Here is a 23,997-nt window from a genome sequence, read left to right as displayed (position 1 = left end):
TTTTAGGTTATACAATGGAATCAACTTTGAAAAGAATTGTCTATGATTGCATATCACCTGCTGTTAGTAGAAGAGCACAATGTAAAGTCTCATCATTCTCTAACATTACATTTAGCACTTATTATTTTCACATTAATCTGTCTTCATAACTCATGCTGTTAGTAGAAGAGCACAATGCGAAGTCTCATCATTCTCTAACATTACATCTAGCACTTATTCTTTTCACATTATTCTGTCTTCACATCACCTGCTGTTAGTAGAAGAGCACAATGCAAAGTCTCATCATTCTCTAACATTACATCTAGCACATATTCTTTTCACATTCTGTCTTCACATCACCTGCTGTTAGTAGAAGAGCACAATGTGAAGTCTCATCATTCTCTAACATTACATCTAGCACTTATTCTTTTCACATTATTCTGTCTTCACATCACCTGCTGTTAGTAGAAGAGCACAATGTGAAGTCTCATCATTCTCTAACATTACATCTAGCACTTATTCTTTTCACATTAATCTGTCTTCATATCACCTGCTGTTAGTAGAAGAGCACAATGTGAAGTCTCATCATTCTCTAACATTATAGGTTCATAGGTTCATAGGTAGATACTAGGCTATCTGCCCTAGGGCATTTATAAGCCTAGCCAGAGTGTATTTGGCTTCCTCCTCCCTATTAGATTAGCCTACTGTGCCTCTGTAAAGTAGGTCAAAGAAGGTACCATTTTAAGATTAGTTTACTGTGCCTCTGTCTAGCAGGGACACAGGAGAGATCCCAAGGGTGAATCTGCGATTTCCCATCCACGCGTCCAAATTTCGCTTGAAGAGGGTCAGCGAGGGGCTATGTCTAACATGAATTGGGATTCTATTCCAGAGTGAGGGGAGCCTCTGGGAAATGAATCTGTCCCTCCAGCATGTCCTATTTATTTTTGTGCTGAGGTTTAGGTCTCTGGATCATGTAGCTCTAAGGGACTTGGATTTTTTGAGGTGGAGCATGGCCATTAATTCTGGGTTTGACATGGCTTTGTACATCAGGCATAGATCGCCTCTGAGTAGGCGGTATGCAACTGAGTAGAGCTGGAGTTTCTTTAGTTGAGTTGCACAGGACATCTGTTTGTAGCCCATGATCCTCTTGGTGAGGTACTTTTGGGGTCTCTCCAGTTGCTGCAGGTGTCGGGTAAGGTACATCCCAAAAGGGGCATTGTATTAAATTATGGGCCTGATGAGTGACGAGTAGAGGGGCACAATGACCTCTCTTGATCTAGATGTGAACCCTTTCATGATAAGGTGGGCTATATAGAAGGTCTTTCTAACCACTTTGGCAACGGGATTATCAAAGGAGAGATTACTATCTACGTTGGTCCCCAAATCTCTAATTACTTCTTCCGTACTTAATGGATTACCACCTATGTGGTAATTTGTGGGCACCTTGTTTTTCCCAAAGGGGATGACTATGCACTTTTTAGCATTTAGCTTGAGGCCGTGGCTCTGGCACCAGGCATCCATCTCTGTGAGACCCTTTTGGAGGATGCTAGTGTCAGCTGGAGATTCGATTATGGCCCCCAGTTTGCAGTCATCTAGCACTTATTCTTTTCACATTAATCTGTCTTCATATCACCTGCTGTTAGTAGAAGAGCACAATGTGAAGTCTCATCATTCTCTAACATTACATCTAGCACTTATTTTCTCTTCTCATTAATCTGTCTTTCTTCGTTTCTTCTACTATTATACAAGTGTCATGTTTCATGGCCCAGATCGTATAAGAAAACGGTATGAGAATCAGTTCACTTACCATGTCTACAAAAAATATTTACTTAACTGACTAATTAGTTAATTCTTGCCAATATTTCTTTGCCACAGAAGAGCTATTAATGTGGCTAATTCTATCAATAACAGAAATAAAATGGGCTCCTAGGTGATTACTAGGCTAACAACACTAAGGGGCATTTTTAAGCCTAGCCTCGCTTCCCAAATATATTTGACATGTTTTGATACCAATCATTTTATTGGGATAGAGCTTCAGTATGGTTAATGAAGCATTTAAAATGTCTTCTTTCTACCTGGGAGATAGGTGGCAGAGAAGAGATAAATTTACGATTCCCCATCCACTAATCTAAACTGTACTTGAATAAATGCAGGGAGGAACTCTACTTCACATGAGATGGGTAGTAGTCTCAGAGACACATACCTGTCCCTCCAACATGTCTTATTTATGTTGCAGTCCAGATTTAGGTCCCTAGATAGGATGCTTCCAATGCCCTTTGTCTGGAGATGTGGAACAGGTTCATAGAGGCTGGATCATAAGACGCCTAGAACGCTAGGCATAGATCGCCACTCAGCAGTTTGTCTGAGACTGAGTACAAGGATTCTGACACAGCCCACATAGGACATGCTGTGTACAACATGTATATTTTGTAAGGCACCTCTGGATGCTCCAGTTGTTGCATATGACAGGTCAGGCACATACCGAAGGTGGCATTTCCCTAAGTGATTGGTCTGATGAGGACTGAGTACAATAGAACAATGACATCTTTGGACCTAGATGCCATACTCTCATTTATATGTTGTACAACATAGAACCATTTCCTTACTGCATTAGACAAATAATGGTCAAAGGCCAAGTCACCATCCACATGTTTTCCCAAATCTCTGGCCAAAGGGTCAGTTCTTAGGGGTTTATTATCAATGCAGTAACTTTTAGGGGTGGTTGTCTTTCTGAAAGACACTATTATGCATTTTTGCTAACTGTTTTATAATCTGGAAAACTAGAAAAACTCCACACAAAGATCCAGGAATAGGCAAATGAACCACCAAAATTAAAACTTTATTTTCCAAAGGTAAGTGCTTTCATTCTGTACCAACTCGCAAAACTTCATCAGACAAATTCAATTAAAAATCAGTCCTATTTAAATAGGCAACAATCACATGATACTTAAACCAGCTATGACTTAAAAAAACTATTACCAGAAAAAGACTAATATATACAAACAAATAATGCATTTATTAAATTGTTGGCATACCTATAATTACTCATCAAATCACCCCAACCTAAACATATATGTTTAAAAATATATCTTTATGACATAATCTACTAAGAGCTCTCAGCTTTAATAATGGGGCAACAGTGACATGTTCATTTAAACCTGGCCAAGCACAGGAATTTAATTTTAGCTGCCAAAAAAAGTTCCCTTTTCTCTAACAATATTGGCCAAGGACCACCCCTTTCATTTTGTATAACTTTTTCCAAAACTGAAAATTTAAATCCATGTCCACGATGTTCACTCACATGTTTTCCAAAGCACTGGTAGTTTTATTTCTGCGAATATCATACCGATGTTCATAGATTCTATCATGGAGATGATGCTCCATTTTCCCAATGTACATTTGGCAAAGGGCTAAACACACTAACCCCTTGCTCTCACAATCAAACTTCCCTTTAATATAAATTGTTCTATTTAAAACACATAAACGATGACCCTCCATAATAAATTTTAACACGAGCATCTCCCACATTTTTAACCCCCCAAGGCCCTCTAATCAGGGCAGTCCTTCTCTCCATACTCCCTTTTAAGTTAATACCTTTTTTATATACTATACGGGGTCCCTCCCCCCAATTTATTCCTAATAGTGTTATCCTCTCTTATAAGGACCCAGATTTTATTTACAATGTCCCTAATCCTCCCACTATCCAAGTTAATGGTTGTTATAAAAGCCTTTGAAAAGTTGGACATTTGCTCCCTAATAAGTTACCTACTACTATTAAGGGAGACATTATTTTTTTTTGGCTCCCCTTGACATAATAGTGGTGCAAAATGACCTATTTTTCTCTTATAAACAACCTCTTGGATCAGTTCTTCCACTAAAGAATGGGGGTTCCCTCTTCCCAAAAACATATGAAGTTGATTTTTACATTCATCTCCAAAGTCCGTGTCTCTAGTCACCATCTGTGCTGCACGAACTAACTGTCCTTGGATGCCCGCTCATTTTTGGAAGTAGGGATGTGCATTATTAAAGTGGAAAAATGTATTGGAGTAGGTTGCCTTACGAAAGGTCTTGGAAATATATCTATTATTAATTTCAAGTTGGGTATCAAGATAACAAATACTCAGCTCCTAACACTATAACTTAACTGCAAAAATCAGTTGTAAAATTAATAAAGTCCAAGAATCCAGAAATGTCTACCTTATCCTCCTTCCACAAAATAAAAATATCATGAAGGTAATGGAGATATAATGTAAAACTGGAAGCAAAGGAGTGCCCTAACATATCTAGATTCCCACTCTAACATCACAATATTAGCCAGGAGTGGACCACAGGGAGACCCCATGGCCACCCTCCTTTTGTAAATACATGTTTCCTTCATAACAAATAAAATTATTCACTAAAATGATATCCAAAAGTTCCTCACAGGTATTGATAGTATTCTGGCAAATCTCTTTCTTAGACAAATATTCACTGAACCAAGTCACTCCAAGTTGGTGTGGAATGGCAATATAAAGATTACAAAGATCAACTGTCAAAAAATAATGTCCTTGTTAAATTCCAAGTTATTAATTCTTTCTAAGAAATGCCATGAGTCCCTGCATATGTGCTCTTCTGCACTAACAAATCCCTTTAAGTTATTCACCAGATAACAAGCATATGCACTCATAATTGAGCTTCTCCCATCCACAATCGGACGCAGTGGGGGATTTTGTTTGTCCTTATTGATCTTCGACACACTGAAGATGGTAGGGATCAATGGTGAAATAAGGTTAAGATAATTGTATTTCTCCACGGAAATTCTCCCTTCGATAAACATATCTTTAAGTTGGACCTTCATATGATAATATGCCATATTCATCTGGTTCCTAGTCACTAACTCATATGGTCTACTTTCTAATACTAAACTAAAAATACCCTCACAAGTATGGCAAGTTCACAGGTCCAACAAACCTTCAGCAAAGTCAAATATCAAGGCCAGCACTAAAACGTGGTTAATATAACTTCTTTATTTATATATTTATATTTATACAATACAGTTAATTACATAGAGGTGATTATTGGTTAATTATAAATGGTCATTTAATCCAGGCTGAAAGAGCCCACTTAATTTAATAATCCACTTCCTTTCCTTACCATTAAGGATAGTATGCCACTCAGATTTATTCATCTTGTCACCAAATATTTTATCAATGACAGTAAATCTGTAAGATGCATTTCCATGTTTAAGTGTATGTTTAAATAGTGCATCTGATTGTCTCTTATTCCTAATATCATTCAGGTGTTCCCCAATCCGTAAAGGTAGGGGCTGGATGTTTGGCCAATATAAAAAGCAGAGCATGTACACATGGTCAAATATATAAACCATTCCGACCCACAATTGGCCAAAAACTTAATGTCGTAGACCAATGCAATGTTTTGGCTTTTATATAAATATGTGGATGTGACTTGGTTATGTTTAACACTGAGGAAGGCTATTTTAGCCAAAATTGGTCTGGCTGAATTTGTTGTGGGGCTTATAGGGGTTTTCCCTACCCTTTTTGTCATTTATGCTTCATTAAAAGAAGTTATATTAACCATGTTTTAGTGCTGGCCTTGATTTTTGATTCTACTTTCTAATACACCAGTCATATGTTGATAGTGCTTTGTTAGACATAATTACCAACCCACCCCCTTTATCAGGTTTCATTAACCTGACATTCCTGCTTTTAATAAATGTAATAAAAATCTTTCTCTTCCAATGTTAAAGTAGAAGCTCTTTTTGCCCCCCTTCCACTCAATATACTACGTATGTCAAGTTCACAAACCCTCTCAAAAATTGCCTGAGTAGGATGTAGGGGTGGGTTAAATGTGTTGGCCACATGTATAAGTTCAGATGAGAATCCAGAATCATTCAACAATAAGACTAAATTTAATTTTCAAAGGTAAACTTTAACTCCATGAGAGCTTCTGGTAAATGAACTCTCCTACATGGAACAAAACTAGCACCTTTTGCAAATAAATCCGGAGATATACTGTCAATTGAAATCTCGGAAAAATTAAAGATGTTAAAATCATTATCACTGTTTTTAATAATACAACAAACAATAATTTGATTATCTAACTAGACGTGTCAAACCTGCGGCCCGCGAGCCGCATGTGGCCCTCAGAGCTCTTCCATGCGGCCCTCAACCTCTAACTGCAGCATCGATGTACGCATGCCCCTAAACACTTTTTTTGTTTTGTGTTTTTCACTCCCGTGACCTGTAATGCTAATGTCGGTGTGCACATGCACCAAAGAACCCTTCTAGTTTTGTTTTTGAGCCAAAAAAGGGTGTGTGTTTACTCCATTATTTTGCGCCGAACAATCAGTGTGTGTGTTCTTGCTGAAGAGGGACTCATGCATGGATTTGCCATTGTTGCCTTTGAAAGGGACAGCAATTTCCTGTGTTAATAGGTAAGTACGGAGTGAGTGAGTGCATGCATGAAAGCAGAATTGAGTGCGTGAAAGTAGAAGAATAGTGTGTGTGTGTGTGTGTGTGTGTGTGTGTGTGTGTGTGTGTGTGTGTGTGTGTGTGTGTGTGTGTGTGTGTGTGTGTGTATGTGTGTATATGTGTGTATATGTGTGTGTATGACAGAGAGAGAGACGCATGCACAAAGAGGCTAACAATGATCAGTCTACCTACTGAACACAAACAAGTTAGCTCACAAATATATCATACATTGAGTACACTTACATTAAATTGCGGCTTTCCTGACAGGGAGAGTGTTGTATTGAACATGAACTCATACCTCTTAACTGTATGGATTTTCAAAGAATGTCTGGATTTTTGCCTCATCTTCCAATGTGTGTCTTTTGCTTAGGAAATAAAAGTAGCCATCCAAGGTAATGCAGTTCCAGGGAGTAAGAATGAGACAGCAGCCTAGGGTTAATGGCTCAGTAGTGGACTGACTATGTGGGACTGTAGCATACAAAGTTGTATTGTTTTTTCAGACAAACAAAAAAGCACCTAGTACTGTTTTTTCATTGGTGGGTTCTAAGCAGTGGTAGATTGGACAACAGTAAGCATAGCTTTGGCGGATCATCAATACTGGCAAATCAAGTGGGCACAATGTCATTTTTTAAATGTTGGGGATTTTAGTGTGTATGTGTGTGATTATGTGTTGGAATGCTGCAACAGTAGATGATTATTAAAGACAGAGACTTACGGACTGTGGAGAATATGTTTCTTTGTTTCAAAACCTAATACTTGGGCACGCATGCCAGAAGTAGATTTTTTAAGACATAGCTTCTTGCCATTTACAGTGGATGGATATTTACATTTAATGGACAATGTATTAGCGTGGGTCTATGGGGTTCTGAAGGATGTCAAGTCTACCACTGCCAATGTCTTGTAAAGTGACCTGGAAATGGATATTGGGATGTTACTGAAAAAATATAGTAAGTGGGCTTAGAAATATAGTTTAATTAAACAAAGTGTACTTTCAATTTACAGGCCATAATTTAATTTATTTCAGGTAATCCAGATACTGGTAGATTGTATACCCTTAGACTTAATTAGGGAGAGCTGTCATTCTGGGGAAACAAGCAGCCCTAGTTTCAGTGAAAGCACTGTGGTTGCTTGCAGGTAGGAAGTTGCAGGATGTTGATGCAATGTGTTTTATTTATTATTTTTAATGAATTTGTCATTTCAAAGCATGGTTTTCTTTGTTGCAAAAGAAGGCAGGACTGAATGAGCCATATAATGCTTAACTGACAATGATGGGATAGAAAGATTATACGGGATGTATAATGTTTGCAGCTACAGTTGTTTCAATGGTGTCTGTGATGCATAACTATTTTTGGGCTTGTGTCCCACTTTTATTTTTCGCTTTGTCCAGATTTCTTGCTCTAAGGTTGAGAGGTATGGTTCCATACTAAATCAGAAGTTGTATTTACCTTGGAAGACTTTTCGGCATAATTATGAAAAACAGAGCCTTTTTAATATCTCTGCTTATTTCCAATATAAACTGCCATGTAACCTTGCAAATAACCTTCATGTTAAGCTACTTTACTTCTTTTGGAATTGACAGGTATGATTCATCTGTTCGGACATAAGCATACAGTGCTAATGTGACTTTGATTTCTTGCAGCAGTCTGTGGTTTACATAATCACAATAACTTTTCTGTGTTTCTGGGTGTGTAATCAATTTAACAGTTTTAAAGATGTTTTCCAAAAATAAATAAATATATAATAAATAAATAATCCTCTCTACACTTTGAGCTATTGACAAAGTCTGGGAATTTTGTTTTTTTTTCAAAAGCGAAGGTCAGCATTACAGCTCAGTAAACTGTCAGTCCTGTGAGTAACTTCTGCACAAATTAAAATGTCTGTCAAATGGCTTTAGATTGGAGGGAAGTTTATTTTTATTTATTTTATTTTATTTTGCATTTGTTTACTGGGAAAGTCCGACTGGGCACAAGTCCATTTTCAGCGGTGGCCCGGGAAGAAAAGCTCCAAAAATAACACAAAACAATATAATACAATACACGAGAGAGAGAGACAGCAAATTATGGATGTAGTACTCATACAATATGGCAGAGATAACATCTTGTAACAGTGAGAATCATTGAGGTACAGAATAAACTTAAAAACATTTTTTTTTACAGTTATAATTACAGCAAGGCAAATATCAATGAGTTAAGTTTTTAGGAGAAAGCTGTTTGTACATAGCTGAATATAATTTTGCAAATGGAATTCTTAGTTAAACATGCCCCTCTTCATGGGCAACTAGATTTGAGTAACCAATATTAGATCTTAGCCATCCAGCTAGGAAAGGTTAGTATGTGGATTTTCCATCTGGTTTGATGAAGGCTATGCTACTTACCCAAGAACTACATTTATGGCTATCCATCCAGCCATTGTGAGGCTGAACTACATTGTATGATAATGAGAGGAGCTTTTTACAGAAGTTGAAGGTTTTTGTGTCAAGAACCTGTCCATAAAAATGGCTTGTTTATATTGCAGTGAAAGCTGTGGTCTTTGTAGTTAGCATTTTAAGTATAACCAGTATTTCTGAGGTTGAGGAAGTCTTTTAAGGCAGGATCTTTCTTAGCCTGGAAAGCAAGCCAATGGTGAAATGTATAGGGGCCAGTGAGAGACAGAGGAAAGCAAGAAGCTTTTTAGTCTGTTTGGATAACATAGTGAACTTAGTCCTTTGACCTTTTTTGTCAGAAATGATTGTAGTCTTTCTTTTGGCAGGGTGTTTTGCTGAGGCACATGTCAAAAGGGGCATTGCACTCAATAATGGCTATTGTAAAGGAAGAATACAGGGATGTTATGACCTCCTTGTCCCTGGATGAGATACCCTTACTAATGAAGTGGGCCATGTAAAAAGCTTTCCTTACAACGGAGACAACGTGGTGGTCAAAAGTCAGGTTTCTATCAACCTGGGTGCCCAAGTACCATACAACTTATTGCGTGCTTACAACATTGTTATTAATGTGATAATTTGTGGGGACATCACTCTCCTCAAAGGGGATGATGATGCATTTTTGGCATTTAGCTTGAGGCCATATTTCTGGCACCAGTTATTTGTTTGGGTGAGACCCTTTTGTAGCTTATTCAGAATTGTTTTATTAAGTCATTAATGTGAATTCTTTACTTTATTGCAAATTTGTTGGGTTATTTTTGTGGATTATAGTATTGTAGGACTGCTGATGTTGACATTTTACGTAGTTTTACTGCTGGAATGGTTTTCCCAGTGAGAAATGCTAGTGCTGTAGTGAATATCTGTTTATTTGTAAAATATATATACATATATATATATATATATATATATATATATATATATTTATATATATATATATATATATATATATATATATATATATATATATATATATATATATATATATATATATATATATATCGCTATAGATATTAACTAAGATGTTAGAGTTAACTGTTAGATTAGAGAATTAGAATTAGAATGAGAATTAGAATTTTAAGGCAAATATTAGGCATTTATTACATTTATTCATTGTTCAAGTGCACCTACAGTACAGCCAGGAGGTCTGCTGTGGTCTTCCGGAGCAACGAAAGAGTTAACTATATGATATATTTTATATGCGGTCCCAAGACCATTTCTGTTCACTCAATGTGGCCCCAGCAAGCCAAAAGGTTGGACACCCCAAACAATGCTGGGTATAACAGGCAAACAAGCAATTACCTCCTGTTCCCTTCCCATTATAGCTGCCATTGGTTCACAGTCAGAGGCCTATATCTGTTGGTCAGTTCTCTCTGGCTCATTCTGGGAGGTGTGTTGTATTCTCCGGTTTCCCATTGGCTCCTGTATTGTCAGTTCTTCAAACGCTCAGATCTTCTCAATGGAAAACCCGTATTACCTTCTCCATTACTTGGGGAATTAAATTCCTGCTTTTGGCCTGGTTTAAATGAACGTGTCACTATTGCCCCATTATAAAGCTGAGAGCTCTTAGGAGATAATAAGTAAAGATATATTTTTAAACATATATAGTGTTTAGGTTGTGATGATTTGATGAGTAATTACAGGGATGCAAACTTTTTAATGAATATATTATTTGTTTGTATACATTAGTCTTTTTCTGGAAACAGGTTTTTAAGTCGTAATAAGTATCATGTGACTGTTGCATATTTAAATGGGACTGATTTTTTATTTAATTTGTCTGATGAAGTTTTGCAAGTTGGTGCAGAATGAAAGCGCTATCCTTTGGAAAATAAAGTTTTAATTTTGGTGGTTCATTTGGCTATTCCCAGATCTTTGTGTGGAGTTTTTCTAGTTAGTTTCTCATTTTTTGTGGATTTACTAATCTGGAAACTAATCAGTTATATTAAACACTCAAAAAGAAAGAAAATGCTGGTGTGCGAATGTCAAAAAGAAGGGTTAAGATTAATATGAAAATGAATGGACTTTAAGTGCTTTAGGAAAATTAAGATAAAAGCCAGCAACTTGCATTTGTATTTTAAATTTCCATACTTTAAGTATGAATACTTTTACCTGGATAATAAAAGCCATCAATCTCAGATCTTGCAATCACCCTTTGACCTTTAAGGGTGTCAAGCTTTTTACTCTGTTGCATTGCTCGGTCATCATTTTTTAGATGCTTGTGGTGTACTCCCTTAAAATAAAGGAGAAAGGTTAATGTTAGGAAACTCAACAGTCTCTTAAAATACATTAGAAAAACTGCTGTTAAGGTAGTCAAGCTATCAAATATCACAGTATAAAAAACAATACCATTACTGCTTACTACACAAACTGCAGCATTCTGCCACAGCATAGATACTAGATGATCCCGTATTCTTTTTTCTCTAATCTTGGCAACTAAATGTGAACAGAAATTCATTTAAGAAAAGCATCTCCTTTTTAGGAACAGGACAAGGAACTACATCACAAAACAAGTCTACAGCACTGTGTGACTAAATTTTGTTGACAGAGTAAGCCATTACCAAAGTGGACATGACAACTTCGGGTAATCGTAATTACTGAGTTAAGTGTGATGGATATGAGACCATATGACCACAGAAGCCACACAGGTACTAAACAAAATGTTATGGACCATTCTGTCAAATGCTACTGAGAGGTCATGAAGATCAGGATGACCTCAAGGATACTATTAACAGCCTTAATCAGGGCAATCTCTGCACATTGCTTGGATTTAAATAAAGTCCAATAGTACATCCTTAACAGACCCAGGTACTGATGTTAAAGAAGTCCAACTGTAAGCTGTCTCTGTACCTTATTTTAGGCATCTGAAGGAAGTGTCTCCAAAATGTTAATGAGCTTTCTTGGTACACCTAATTTTTGTAGAATTTTCCAGAGACTTAGCTAGCGCACAGAATCAAAAGCTGTAGAAAAAATTACAAAGACCATGATTAATGGTTGACTGTACCATATGTTAATTCCCAAGACCAGACAAACAGTAAATATCTGTTCACTGTACCTCTGACATTCCTCTGACACCAGCCAGCTTGGGGCATTTCTAAGAACAGAAAGAGATGTGATAAAAAGAGAAGAAATTTAAAAAAAAAATAAATAAATAAAAATAAACAAATAAATAAACATAACAGGTGAAGAACTGAGATGGGCCAGGTGATCAATGTGTGATGATAGCAAAGTGACTTAAAGAAATACAATGCAAAGGTAGACGCACAGATTGAAGGAGGACTGGGATGATAGAAAATGAGATGGGTCACCTGAAAAGAATAACAGGGGAACACATAGCCTGTGTGACCTGGTTACAGACAGACAGATGCAAAGATAATAGTACCGGGATGGATGTCATTTTAGGAGCTAGGAGGAAGAAAAGGGAGATTTTGCATGAGATAAGAACTGGAAAAGAAAACAAAAGAGGGATACAAAAAGGAGCAGAGTAGAAGCAACTGGGTAGAAACTGCTCAAGATTGATGGTGATGTTTTGAAGATACGCAGAACAGACCAAGTGTAGCAAATGTATCAGGTGCAGAAAGGAGAGGACAGACTGATACGTATAGGAAACTAAAGAGGAAGAGGAAACACGGAGGGGAAAGAGAAGGAGTGGGTGGTAAGAAAAGAAAGAGCTGGGGGCAGAGGTATGGGGTAAAAGGAAACTTTCAGTAGGTTAGAAAGCTACAGCTATGGAAAAAGGAGAACTTCAAATGTGGCATATACATAAGAAATAATATAACTAAAGTGGGTAAGGCAGGTAGAACAAAAAATACATGAAGGATTGAAGCATGAACTGAAAGTGGGACAGGAAGAGAGGACTTATAGGAATTGGAAACCTAATGTGAAGATTTAAATAAAAGGTGTTTAAAAATAAAAAAGAAAGGAAGAAACTTGATCATAAGGAATTTCAGGTGGGCAGGCAAGTGAGAATGGATTGGATGAATGGCCGTGAAAAATCTTCCTGGACTGAGGTAAGACAAGGTAAACTAGGAAGGAAGAAAGCCTCTCATAGATGAAAGCAGTACATATGTCTTAAAACAAGTGAGCAACGATGACATGCAAGAAGAACAACAGAAGTGGTGAGTGATGGCCATTTCACGGGGTACTCGTGCCACTAATTAGCTCAAGATCCAATAATTCAATGTCCAAAACCTGTAAAAGAAAATGAAATGGTGAGCAGGATTTGGAATAATAGGAGACTGTCAGGAAGCACAGGGAAGTGGAATATTGTGCAGAATAGTTTGATAAAACAATAGGAAGTGTTGAGGAAGGACTAAATAAACACAGCAGCAGGCAAGAAGATACAGGAATCATCAGAGAAGGTAGAAGATACAATGGGTAGGAACAAATATAAAAAGGAATGTGATGGCGAATCTGAGTTAGACGTTAAGAGTAAACATTGTGAGAAAAGAGCACCATGTCAGACAAGACTGACAGGAAGAGCTGGAAAGTCACAATGAGCAACGCTATGGAGCTGAGACAACAAAATGGAGAAGCTTCCAACAGGATATAAATAGGTAGAGAAAAGGGTCTTGCAAAACAGAACAATGTAAGGGGAATAAAATAGTCAATGTGATTCAGAAGGGAGGCAGTTAATTCAAAGGACAAAATATTTTATGAGTTAAAAGAGAGAGAAGAGTAGTACAGACAGGAATATGAAGACTGAGAAAGCTTTAAAAAAGATTACAAGATAGTAAGAAAGTCAAATACATATCTAGCAAAAGATCTAGGAAGGAAGGAAGGAATGCAGACAAGGAAGAAATGATTGTCAAGATATATTAGGGGAAAAAGGAAGAGCAACACATAGCTGCAGAGATTGAGCATGGAGGGAAGGAGTAGAGATATAGTGAGAAAGCAGGAAGGCAGAGATCTTCAATTAATGTTTTACTCCTGTCATCAGAAAAAGACAACAAACAGACAGTGCCAGCTTTGAAACGTGAAAGAGCAAAGAAGGAAGACACCTGGCAGACACTCACATACCAAGAGAAATTGTATAAAGGAAACTCAATGAATTAAAGGAAACGCTGCAGAGGGTGCTAACAGTATACCCCAAAAATATTTCAAGTGTGCTGACAGATCCCATATGCGCAAAACAAACAGCACCAGAATTACTCATTCTAAACACTTAAACCTTGCCTGTGATATAAATAGGACCTGCTGGAGAGACTACCCCTTCTCTGGAACAGGCTTCCCATCCATGTGACTTAGCTCAACTGAACTGTAACTTGGACAACTGGATGGGGAACAGGTAATTCATCCCTGGTTTGGCACCTATGTCTTTAATAGACATAGGCAGCCTGTAACCAGTCATCTGCCAGGCTCCTGCTTGTAAATGCTTCATCTCCTAAGCACTTATCAAGGGTACCAGAACTTATCAGAGACTTGAGATACATGGCTAGGCTGAAAAAAGCCCTTGTGGTAATTAGCCTAGTAAACACCTATGAATCTTGAAATAACTCTCAAACCAGTCTCTCATAAGTAGTGTGGTTCTAGAGGGATGATGGGAAAATATGGTGGTATCACCACATAGGAGATAAGCTAAAACCCGCTGAGAAACATACAGGCCCATTAGTATGACAGTAGCAAAAAAAACATGGAGAACATTCTGAATGTTTCCCTCCAGGGTAAACCAGTTGGTCATGTAATAACTGACTGAATTCAAATGGTCAATATCACCTTTTACTGACTTAAAAGTTTAGTCTTAGTCAGAACAGGATTATTGCTTATGAGAGATCATTAAATACTTCGATGGAGAGTTTCTTTTTTCCTCCTATTTGTGACTGCATAGCTAAGTGTGGAAAGCTTACTTAGGTGCAAAACAAATAGTTATAAGTTTGCAGGTAGGCTTCTGGGGAACAGTGATCATGATTTGCAAAAATCAAGCATTTTTTTATTGACCATGTGTCAGTCTTTCACAAGGAAAGCAATTCTGAGGGAAAGTCCAGATAATTTACAGGAAAACAATAAACATCAGGGTGCATTCTGACGTGCATTGTGGAAAACAGGTCAGGTCAGGTCAAATGTATTCAGTTTTATGAATAGGTTACACTGGAACTTGACAAAGGAAATCAAGAGCATACCCTGAATTCAACAAATCCTCTGTTCTCAGCCCATCACCACAGGCTGATAAAATAAAAACTTGGAGAACTAAATGGGTAGAAGTGTGGCTGGAGGGAGCAGGAATCAAAGAACAATAATTAGAGGGGGGTCCTCTCAATGGAAACAAGCAATCAGTGGCTTTTCACAGGGGATCAATCTTGATTGTTTTTGGTATTTTTGTACCTAATGTCAAGACGGATAACTCACCTCTCAACCTCTTAGAGCAAGAAATCTGCACAACGCCATATATAAAAGTGGGAGAAAGGCCCAAAAATAGGGATAATTTTTAAATATTACTCTTACAAACAAGAGGTTTTGCATTAGCATGAATTTTATGAAGGGTATGAAGTCTGAAATTCAAATGTCTGTCATTATTTTCTAACTTTAGTCTTTAATTATTTGCCACTGATTTGCCAGAAAAAACACAATTTTATGAAAAATGGACCAAAAATCCGAGGCAAAAATCTGGACATTCTGCAGAAACCTGTACAGTTACAAGGTATGACAGACAATGAGTTCAAGACCAGCTAATCAGTTAATGATATTAATACAGAAGGAACACTGGATGATGTTGCACTAAACCCTCACATGAGCTTGAGGAAACTGGCAGAGTGAACTGAGAAGCATTTATGAAGGTTTTATTGAAGGAAGTGTAAAGCAGTTCATCTGGGCTATAATAATCCTTGCATGACATGCCAGCTGGGAGGAGTGATCCTAAAAAGCACAGATCAGTAAAACAAACACTTGGTATGGTAGGTAGCAGCAGAATGAAACTACATAAAACTGTAACTAATGCCAATACAAAGCTGGGTTGTGTACTAAGGAAACATTTTCCAGGAAGCAAGAGGTTGTTCCTCCTCTACAGATCCCTGTTGCAGACTATCTGGAATATATGTTCAGTTCTGTTTTCTATAAATGGATAAGATTATTAAGCTAGGTGATAAGGCACCAAGAAAGGCTACCCCTGTAATAAAGGTTATGGGAGACAAAAGGAATGAGGACAGGTTAACAGGGCTAAATTTATTCTTATTTGAAGTTAAGCAAAACTGAGGAGTCAAGATGTGTATGCACAAGACCTTTAGGAGAACTACACACATGGTGGAGAAGGAAGGAGGGGCAGGTCTACCAGGTTAGAAGCAAAGAGTTCTGCCCTGACATAAGTACTTTTTCATGCAAAATGTAATGCAGTTGCTCTCAGACAACAGAGGTTAAATGGAATAGGTTACTTGAGCAGGTAGTAGACTATAAGACTGCAAAATCCTTCAAGAAGTTCCAGGATGGGTGGTGGGCTGAGAAAAGAGGCATAGGAGGGAAAACTGAAAAGCTACACAAACAGAGCAGACTAGACAGACAATTTGTAATGAAACTATAAATCTGATGCCCATACAGTAACATTGCAATAATTTTAAAAGTGGGTTTATGCACTGCTTTTGGTTGAAGATGATAATGTGTATGTATAAACAGCCTCATCCAAGAGCAAATGACCTACCAACAGCCTAGATCCATTAACAAATACCAGACACTAAAGTTGTAGACAGATGAACTGCCTCAGAATCCCTTGGCATACTGGAAGAGTCAGGGGAAGAAAAGAGGTTAGATCAAAGACTTTTAGTGCTCCTTCCCCCAAATCACACGCATATGTGTAGACATATGCAACACACACACACACACACGCACACACACACACACACACACACACACACACACACACACACACACACACACACACACACACACACACACACTCCCACTGTTTTTTGTTTCTGTATCTGGAGATTATGTATCATAGAAACTCAAATTCAGTATATCATTTTTTATTTTCTTTTTTTTTAACCACTGCTTGTATCAGTACACACTTGGGCACTAAAGGCACTGTTGTGAGAGGTTTGTGCCAAAGCAATAGAAGCACACTGTCTAGGCCTGCTACTGAAGAATCTGTGCACCTTTGATACTACAATTCTAGTTCCAGATATATCAGCAACCTTGATATCCAGGTCAGCAAGTATATCCATATGGGATGGCAAAGGAAGGTTTAACATGAATGGGCTATTAAGTGAGACCAAAACTGTAAAACAGTTACACATTTCAATTCTGGAAGAGACAGCATACTTTAAGTCTTGGACTAGCTTTTTCAGTTAAGCAAACACACAAAGTTTCATCAGTGGACACAGCAGTTTGGTGTTTTTCTTAGAAATTTGAGTCTCTTCTGCATTTTGTAGGTATAAAAGTACACTCACTTCCCAAATGAAGATCAACAGTTTTTCAAGTAACACACACCAGTACTAATCCTGAATGACAATTCTGCCATAATTATATTTGTACTCACCTCATCATCACAATCATTTTTCTGCACTTCCGGAAGCTTTTTATCCCTTTCTTTTGCAGCTTTATGTAGGTCTGATGCTTGCTGCAAGTATGTTTCTCCAGTCTGGATTTCATCTTCTAATAAAGTTATATCTGCTAAAGAGATAGGCCAACCCAGTCGATCTAATGCCTGTAGTAAAGCCTCTCTGTTTTCCCTAAAAGGAACTGGTTCATCACTTGCAAATCTCAAAAAGAGAAAAATAAAGATATTTGTAGATGTGATAAACAGCATCTTTCTTAACAAAGGCTAGGCAAATGTTTTATTTGTTCAGTAAAGTCATGACTGAATGATTAGTTTCCTTTTTAAGGAGGATTTGAAAGATAAGTACAGACTAGACAGACAACTTGTAATGAAACTATAACTCTGATGCCCATACAGTAACATTGCAATAATTTTAAAAGTGAGTATATGCACTGCTTTTGGTTGAAGATGATAATGTGTATGTATAAACAGCCTCAGACAAGAGCAAATGACCTACCAACAGCCTAGATCCATTAACAAATACTAGACACTAAAGTTGTAGACAGATGAACTGCCTCAGAATCCCTTGGCACATTGGAAGAGGCAGGGGAAGAAAAGAGGTTAGATCAAAGCCTTTTAGTGCTCCTTCCCCCAAATCGCACACATATGTGTAGACATATGCAACACACACACACACACACACACACACACACACACACACACACACACAAACACACACACACACAAACACACACACACACACACACGCGCGCGTACACACACGCACACACACGCACTGTTTTTTTTATTTCTGTATCTGGAGATTATGTATCATAGAAACTTAAAGAGAATGTTTCATCATGGAAAAAATACAGGCAACAAGCAAGAAACAAATTTACTGGATGTTTATACAGTGACTGTTTGAAGACAACTTTTTCAGATTTCTGTTAAAATAAATTGAATATTCAGCACAACAGCAGTTAAGGAATATTAATAAAGAGATCTGTATAGTTTATGGAGTCTTGTGATACTTAATGTCTTCAAAACTGAAGAAAGTCCAGTGCTGAATGTTTTACAAACTGTAGGTGTGGAAGCAATACAACGTTTTAACACATTTAGCCTTTAAGAGTAGGAAAAGACCACAAGTTCGTAGTGATGAGAGATACATTTCAAGCCTACTATGAACCAAAGAAAAAACAACACCATTCTTTTTCAGGAAATCAATGTAATCAAAAAACTATGGATTCTTATCTTATTTTATTTATTTTACTTTTGTTTGTTGGGTTTGTCTGAATGGGTTTAGTCAAAAACCTTGTTTTAGAGGAGGCCCATGGAGAAAAGCTCCAACATATTAGAAACATTTTTTAAATAGACATTCAGTAATATACATGAACAAACATTAAGTAATATAAATTAACAATTACCCCTTCATTTACTAATGATATTACATTCATATGAAATAAAAGCAAACTATTACAATATAAAAGATACTCATGCATTAATAGATGTTGAACATTGAGCATTCAAAGAGCTGTATTAGTGGGTTTCTCAAACAAATAATACCTCATGTGATTAGTGCTTAGGAATTCAAAGAAATTGGGGTGAAGGAAAGAGCTAGGTAGGGCAAAAAATGTTAATACTGTAGTTAAGAGGTAGTGCATAAAGCAGTTCATAGATAATTATATATTGTGGCTGTCTTGAAGGTTACATTTGAAGTACAGAGGTGGGGGGTGAACAGTGACCAAAAATTATGTATATGGACGGAGATGCCAGTCAAACTGTTCAGGTACTGGTGAGTACAAGTTGTGGGGCATAGAATTCTGAATGAAAGGAAAGGTTTGACAATATGGAAAGCCGATGATAGCAGTGGCATTTATCCTGGTGATATACAGAAGCAGAGCCATTGCTTTGTAGGTGAAATTTGATTTGTGTTTTAAATGAATTTGCAGTCAAAATTGATTTCAGTGGTTTCATAGATTAGCTACACTATCTGAATATAGACATATACTTGCAGTATTAGATGATTTATTTATTTATTTACATTTGTTTACCAGGAAAGTCCAGCTGAGCCAGAAGCCCATTTTCAGCAGAGGCTCGGGGAGAAAAGCTCTCAGAAATGCAAGCAATATAAAATAATTAGACAGTACAACAGTATATGTACTGTAAGATGTAGAATACATACTTCAAGTTATAGTGATTAGTGATTTTTCTCTAGAGTGTAAAATTTTACTGGGGAGTATTGTTGGATTAAGTTGTTAAAGACTGGGCAATTTTATGCTTAAAGAGAAGTCTGTGTAGTGTAGTTAACTGGGAGACAGCTGGGTGATGTGGTAGTTCTAAGTACTTTTATTGTCTGAGGGCTAGGCAGTGGTGTGTTATATTGTTATTGTTTACTGCAAAGTTGGCTATTTTATTATAGCAAAACTCACATGTGTACAGTTGTGAGATCTGATGTCAATTGTGGAAAAATACTGAAGTCAACATATTTTGTATTCTGTATTTAAAGGGTTAAGCAGAAAAATGTTCACTGCGTGCAAACTGAAATGTTCTGGAAAATGTTGATCACTGAGGAATGCAGGAGTTAATCTTAAACCATTGATAAGGAAGTTAATGGTGCAAGAATAACTGTGGTACTGGCTGGTAAAAACAAGTAATCAAACTATCAATTTTAATGAATGTTCTGTGTGCTACGTGTATGTACGTGCAGGAGGGTCTATATAAGGAGAACTCAAAGTACAAGTAGCCAGACTGCTGGCATATTACTATCATGTAGCAGATCTCCATGCATGTAAAATTAAAGCTGTTTTACTTGCTTACAAGAACTTGGTGTGATTCTTCCAGAATATGTTAGAAGAGTAAAATCTTTCGACATAACTGGCTAGCGTTAGGGCCCCTGCACGGGTGAATCGAACAAAGAGAGGCTGAAAACCTGCGCAGGTGGAGAGAGATCAGGCTCTCCTCGAATGAAAGACCTCCAACTGAAACAGGTTGAAATTAGAGGCCAGTCACTCTTTCCAGATTCAATCCGTGAGGTGGCAGCGAAACAGGGTGGAGGAATCACAAAGGTAAGCAAAAGAAAAGCTATTTTTGTTGTTTCTGATTGGAATTTTTGTCTAAATTTTAAGGGACTAGTCAAGGGAGAAATTGAATTTTCTCAAAGTATAAGGGTATATGTGAATAGATTCCATATACAAGAGATCTCAGGAACAGGAATAGTTTCTCGTAAGAGAAATGGGAACAGGAACCAGTTATGCCAAAGGCGACAAAACTGAAGATGAAAAGTTTATGTTTGATTTACACCCAAAGAATGTAAAGTATTTAGATAAATGGAAAAAGGAACATGGGTTTAGTGGATGTTTAAATAAGTCAGAATGTCAAAATCTAGTAAGATTACTGCAAACAGGCAGGTAATAAGACAACGAAGCAAAAGAAGCTAGGGATTCCCCAGGCACAGTAATGGCTGGAGAATGCAAATAAATACATAAGGAACAAAATTTGAAAAAAGGGTGTGGTAATTCAAGTGAAAAAGATGTGTACTTTGTTCAAAAGGAAGATAATGAAACTTCCATAGTCAGTCGTAGTCACCAGAATCCTCGGCCCCTCGCATCCAGTATCCAGACCCTGCACAGGTTATTGAGGTGCCCCCCGACCAGGACCCACCGCAATACCAGGCTTCGGTGAGTGTCCCCCCCACGCCACGTATTATATTACAGAGAGAGCCTGCCAACACTCTTGACTTACGCAGCGGAAGTATTAGGAGAGAAGGGGACTGGAAAATTAAGGAGAAGGTAGATCAGGAAGGAGAGGAATACCCACTGATAGAAGTGGCAAATCCTCAAGCAGGCGCAGAAGGCGAGGGTCCTACCATATTGGTCTACCGACCGTGGACCCGTGATGATATCCGAAGCGGTAGAGGGATTCCCCATCCAAAAGTAGATATCGTAAATTCCGTACAGGCGTAGGGGCATGAGAATGAGTTATAGATTAAACGCTGTAGAATTTGAACAAGTAATAAGGCAAATCCTAGGACCTGATTGGCACCTTATTTGGAACTTGGGACCCCTGCTACCAGAGGAAGGGGAGCCTTGCCGTTTAACTCCGAAGTGTGTAGAACCAGAATAAAGACTCTCCTAGATAAAATAGAAGAACATTGGAAGCCCAAAGCAGATTGGACTTGCATTAATCAATGCGTTCAATCAGATGACGAAACCGTAGACAATTATCTACATCGTCTCACACAATGTTTTGATGCTCATAGTGGGTTGATTAAGGCAGAAAATCAGGCAAATGACTCGCCCTATGAACAGCAACTGAAAATGCATTCCTAAAGGGCTGCAAGACAGCCATTGGTAACTTTATACAAAAGCATATGATCACACACAGGACAGCGTCTACAGCCCCTTATGGATTATGCTAGACATGCTGAGAAATACCTGAAGGAAAAAAAAAATAAAAAAGCCCAGACTTTTACAGTTAGTGAAGATGGAACTTTAATGTTAGTTCAAGGTTCCAAATCGCGGAAGAGGCGTGGCAGGGGAAGAGGACGAGGACGGGAGGCATAAGTCATTCTGAGGATTTCGAGGGTAGGCAAAAGAGGGGAGTGTTTTAAGTGCGGTAGAAAGGACATTTCGCCAGAGATTGCAGAGGACCGGAGAAACCGATGGTTGCTTCCGGTGGTACCGCATGACTATATGATGGTCAAAAAGACGTAGATGGAGGGTATGAGGCAGAAGAAGAAAGTGAGAATGGGGAAGTAGGTATAAGTGAAGACGATGGGTGGGGACAGGAAATGGCAGAAAATGAGAAATATCAAATGGTAAATCTAACAGCACTAGCATCAACTATGCAATTGAAATCCCAACCAGTGATCACATTGCAAGTTGAGGGCCGAGACATAGAATTTCTTTGTGACTCAGGGGCTTCTCGAACGTTAGTCAGAAGTACTGCCATATCATCCGATGTTACCTCGGATGAATATGTGCTTGTAAAAGCAGCAAATGGTCGTATTTACAAAGAGCCATTGTCCAAACCTCTGTGGTTTACCGACCCAGAGACGAACCAAACCATACGGTTCCGGTAATAATTTCAGAAATCTGCCCAGTACATTTACTAGGAAGAGATTTAATGCAAGTGTTCGGTATAGCAGCCGTCCCAACCTCCACGGGATGGTGGCAAGGAGAATAGAACTGAATAGTGCAATGCTATTAGAGGGCAGGGAGATCTACATTACTGGTATAGTAATGATTTGATAGAGACAGGCCCCAGAGTGTAGTGACGGCTCTTACAAATTTGGCATTAAGCAAATACGGCATAACAAATCCGAAGGTGTCAGATCCATTACATTGCACAATGTATTACAGAAGATGTGCGGACCTGATTTAGAATCTGAAAAGAAATTTTTAGTTTTAAAGTCACCAAACTAGTATTGCATAGCCTTTTTGGGACACACTAGGTAATTCTGCAGTCACATGTAGCCTTACAAGGGATATGCAGCTGCTGTATAAGAATGAATTAACCACACATATTTCAGTCACGGAGGGTGAAGAAATGTCATGGTACCTCGTGGGTAAGAAAATAACTGAATGGGTAGAATGGACACCAGAACAGTTGGCAGGTAAGGGCATTCAGGTTCAAAAACTTAACTGGGTTACACAAGCCAGACCGACCGTGCACCTCAGGGAAGACAAACCGATACAATCCCCTGGGACATTATGACTATGTCTCCTTACCCCCATGGAAAAATCTCAATTGCAGATGATTCCAAACTCATTATGGTCGCAGGGTCAGCACGATATCGGACTGATTAGAATGGCAGGACAGGTAAAGATTACACCCAAGTCAGAATTTAGACCTCATAAACGGCAGTATCCCTTGAGCAGAAAGGCAGAGGAGGGCATTTTACCGGTAATCACAGCACTTTTGAAAGCTGGAGTATTAATTCTGTGCACAGACTCACCGTGTAATACGCCCTTATTTCCAGTAAAAAAACCGGATGGGACATGGAGGATGGTACAAGACTTACAGGCAATAAATGCCGCGGTGGTACCTCGGGCCCCATAGTCCCGGATCCGTCTATTCTGCTGAGCGATATCCTTCCAACAGATAACTACTTTTCTGTAATTGATATCAGTAATGCCTTTTCTCTATTCCCTTGCAGGAAGATAGTAGATTTTGGTTTGCATTTACGTTTATGGGCAAGCGTTATACCTATACCAGGTTACCGCAGGGATACTGCGAAAGTCCGACCATCTTCTCACAAGAGATGTCCACCAATTTGGCTCAGTTCCAACCAGCCCAAGGGTGCCACCTACTGCTGTCGTGGATGATATCCTCCTGGCCGCGACTACGGAAGAACTCTGTAAGTCCGAGACTATTCGACTACTACACTTTCTGGCACAAGAAGGACATAAGGTAAATAAGTCTAAGTTACAATTTTGTAAATTAGAAGTACGTTACCTGGGTTATACTATCTCTGGGAAGGGCAGGCGATTAGATGACAGCAGAAAGAATGCTATTTTACAAGCCCCCATGCCAACTACAAAAAAAGAAATGATGTCCTTTTTAGGCATTACAAACTTCTGTCGTAGTTGGATTCCCAACTACGCCGAAGAAGTGCACCCGCTATCAGACTTAATTTTTGCAATACCGATGGCGGCAAAGATTTGCTGCAC

The 23,997-nt window shown here is 38.2% G+C and overlaps 1 protein-coding gene across 1 annotated transcript in view; it reads right to left on the bottom strand.

Annotated features, from left to right (window-relative positions):
* The window catches only part of VWA3B (von Willebrand factor A domain containing 3B), a 2,054,405-nt gene that overhangs the window by 530,967 nt on the left and 1,499,441 nt on the right, over positions 1–23,997 (bottom strand). Inside the window, exons 20-21 of the mRNA XM_044071813.1 lie at positions 17,327–17,549; positions 10,975–11,095 (exon numbers count right to left, since the gene is read on the bottom strand). Coding sequence (XP_043927748.1) covers positions 10,975–11,095; positions 17,327–17,549 — 344 coding nt within the window. The remainder of the gene's footprint in view (positions 1–10,974; positions 11,096–17,326; positions 17,550–23,997) is intronic.

This window comes from Protopterus annectens, chromosome 5.part0 (assembly GCF_019279795.1).
Source record: "Protopterus annectens isolate FY-2018-M chromosome 5.part0, PAN1.0, whole genome shotgun sequence".
Lineage (NCBI taxonomy): Eukaryota > Metazoa > Chordata > Ceratodontiformes > Protopteridae > Protopterus > Protopterus annectens.
The sequence above is the reverse complement of the archived record's forward strand: the minus strand, read 5'-3'. Positions and strand labels throughout refer to the sequence as shown.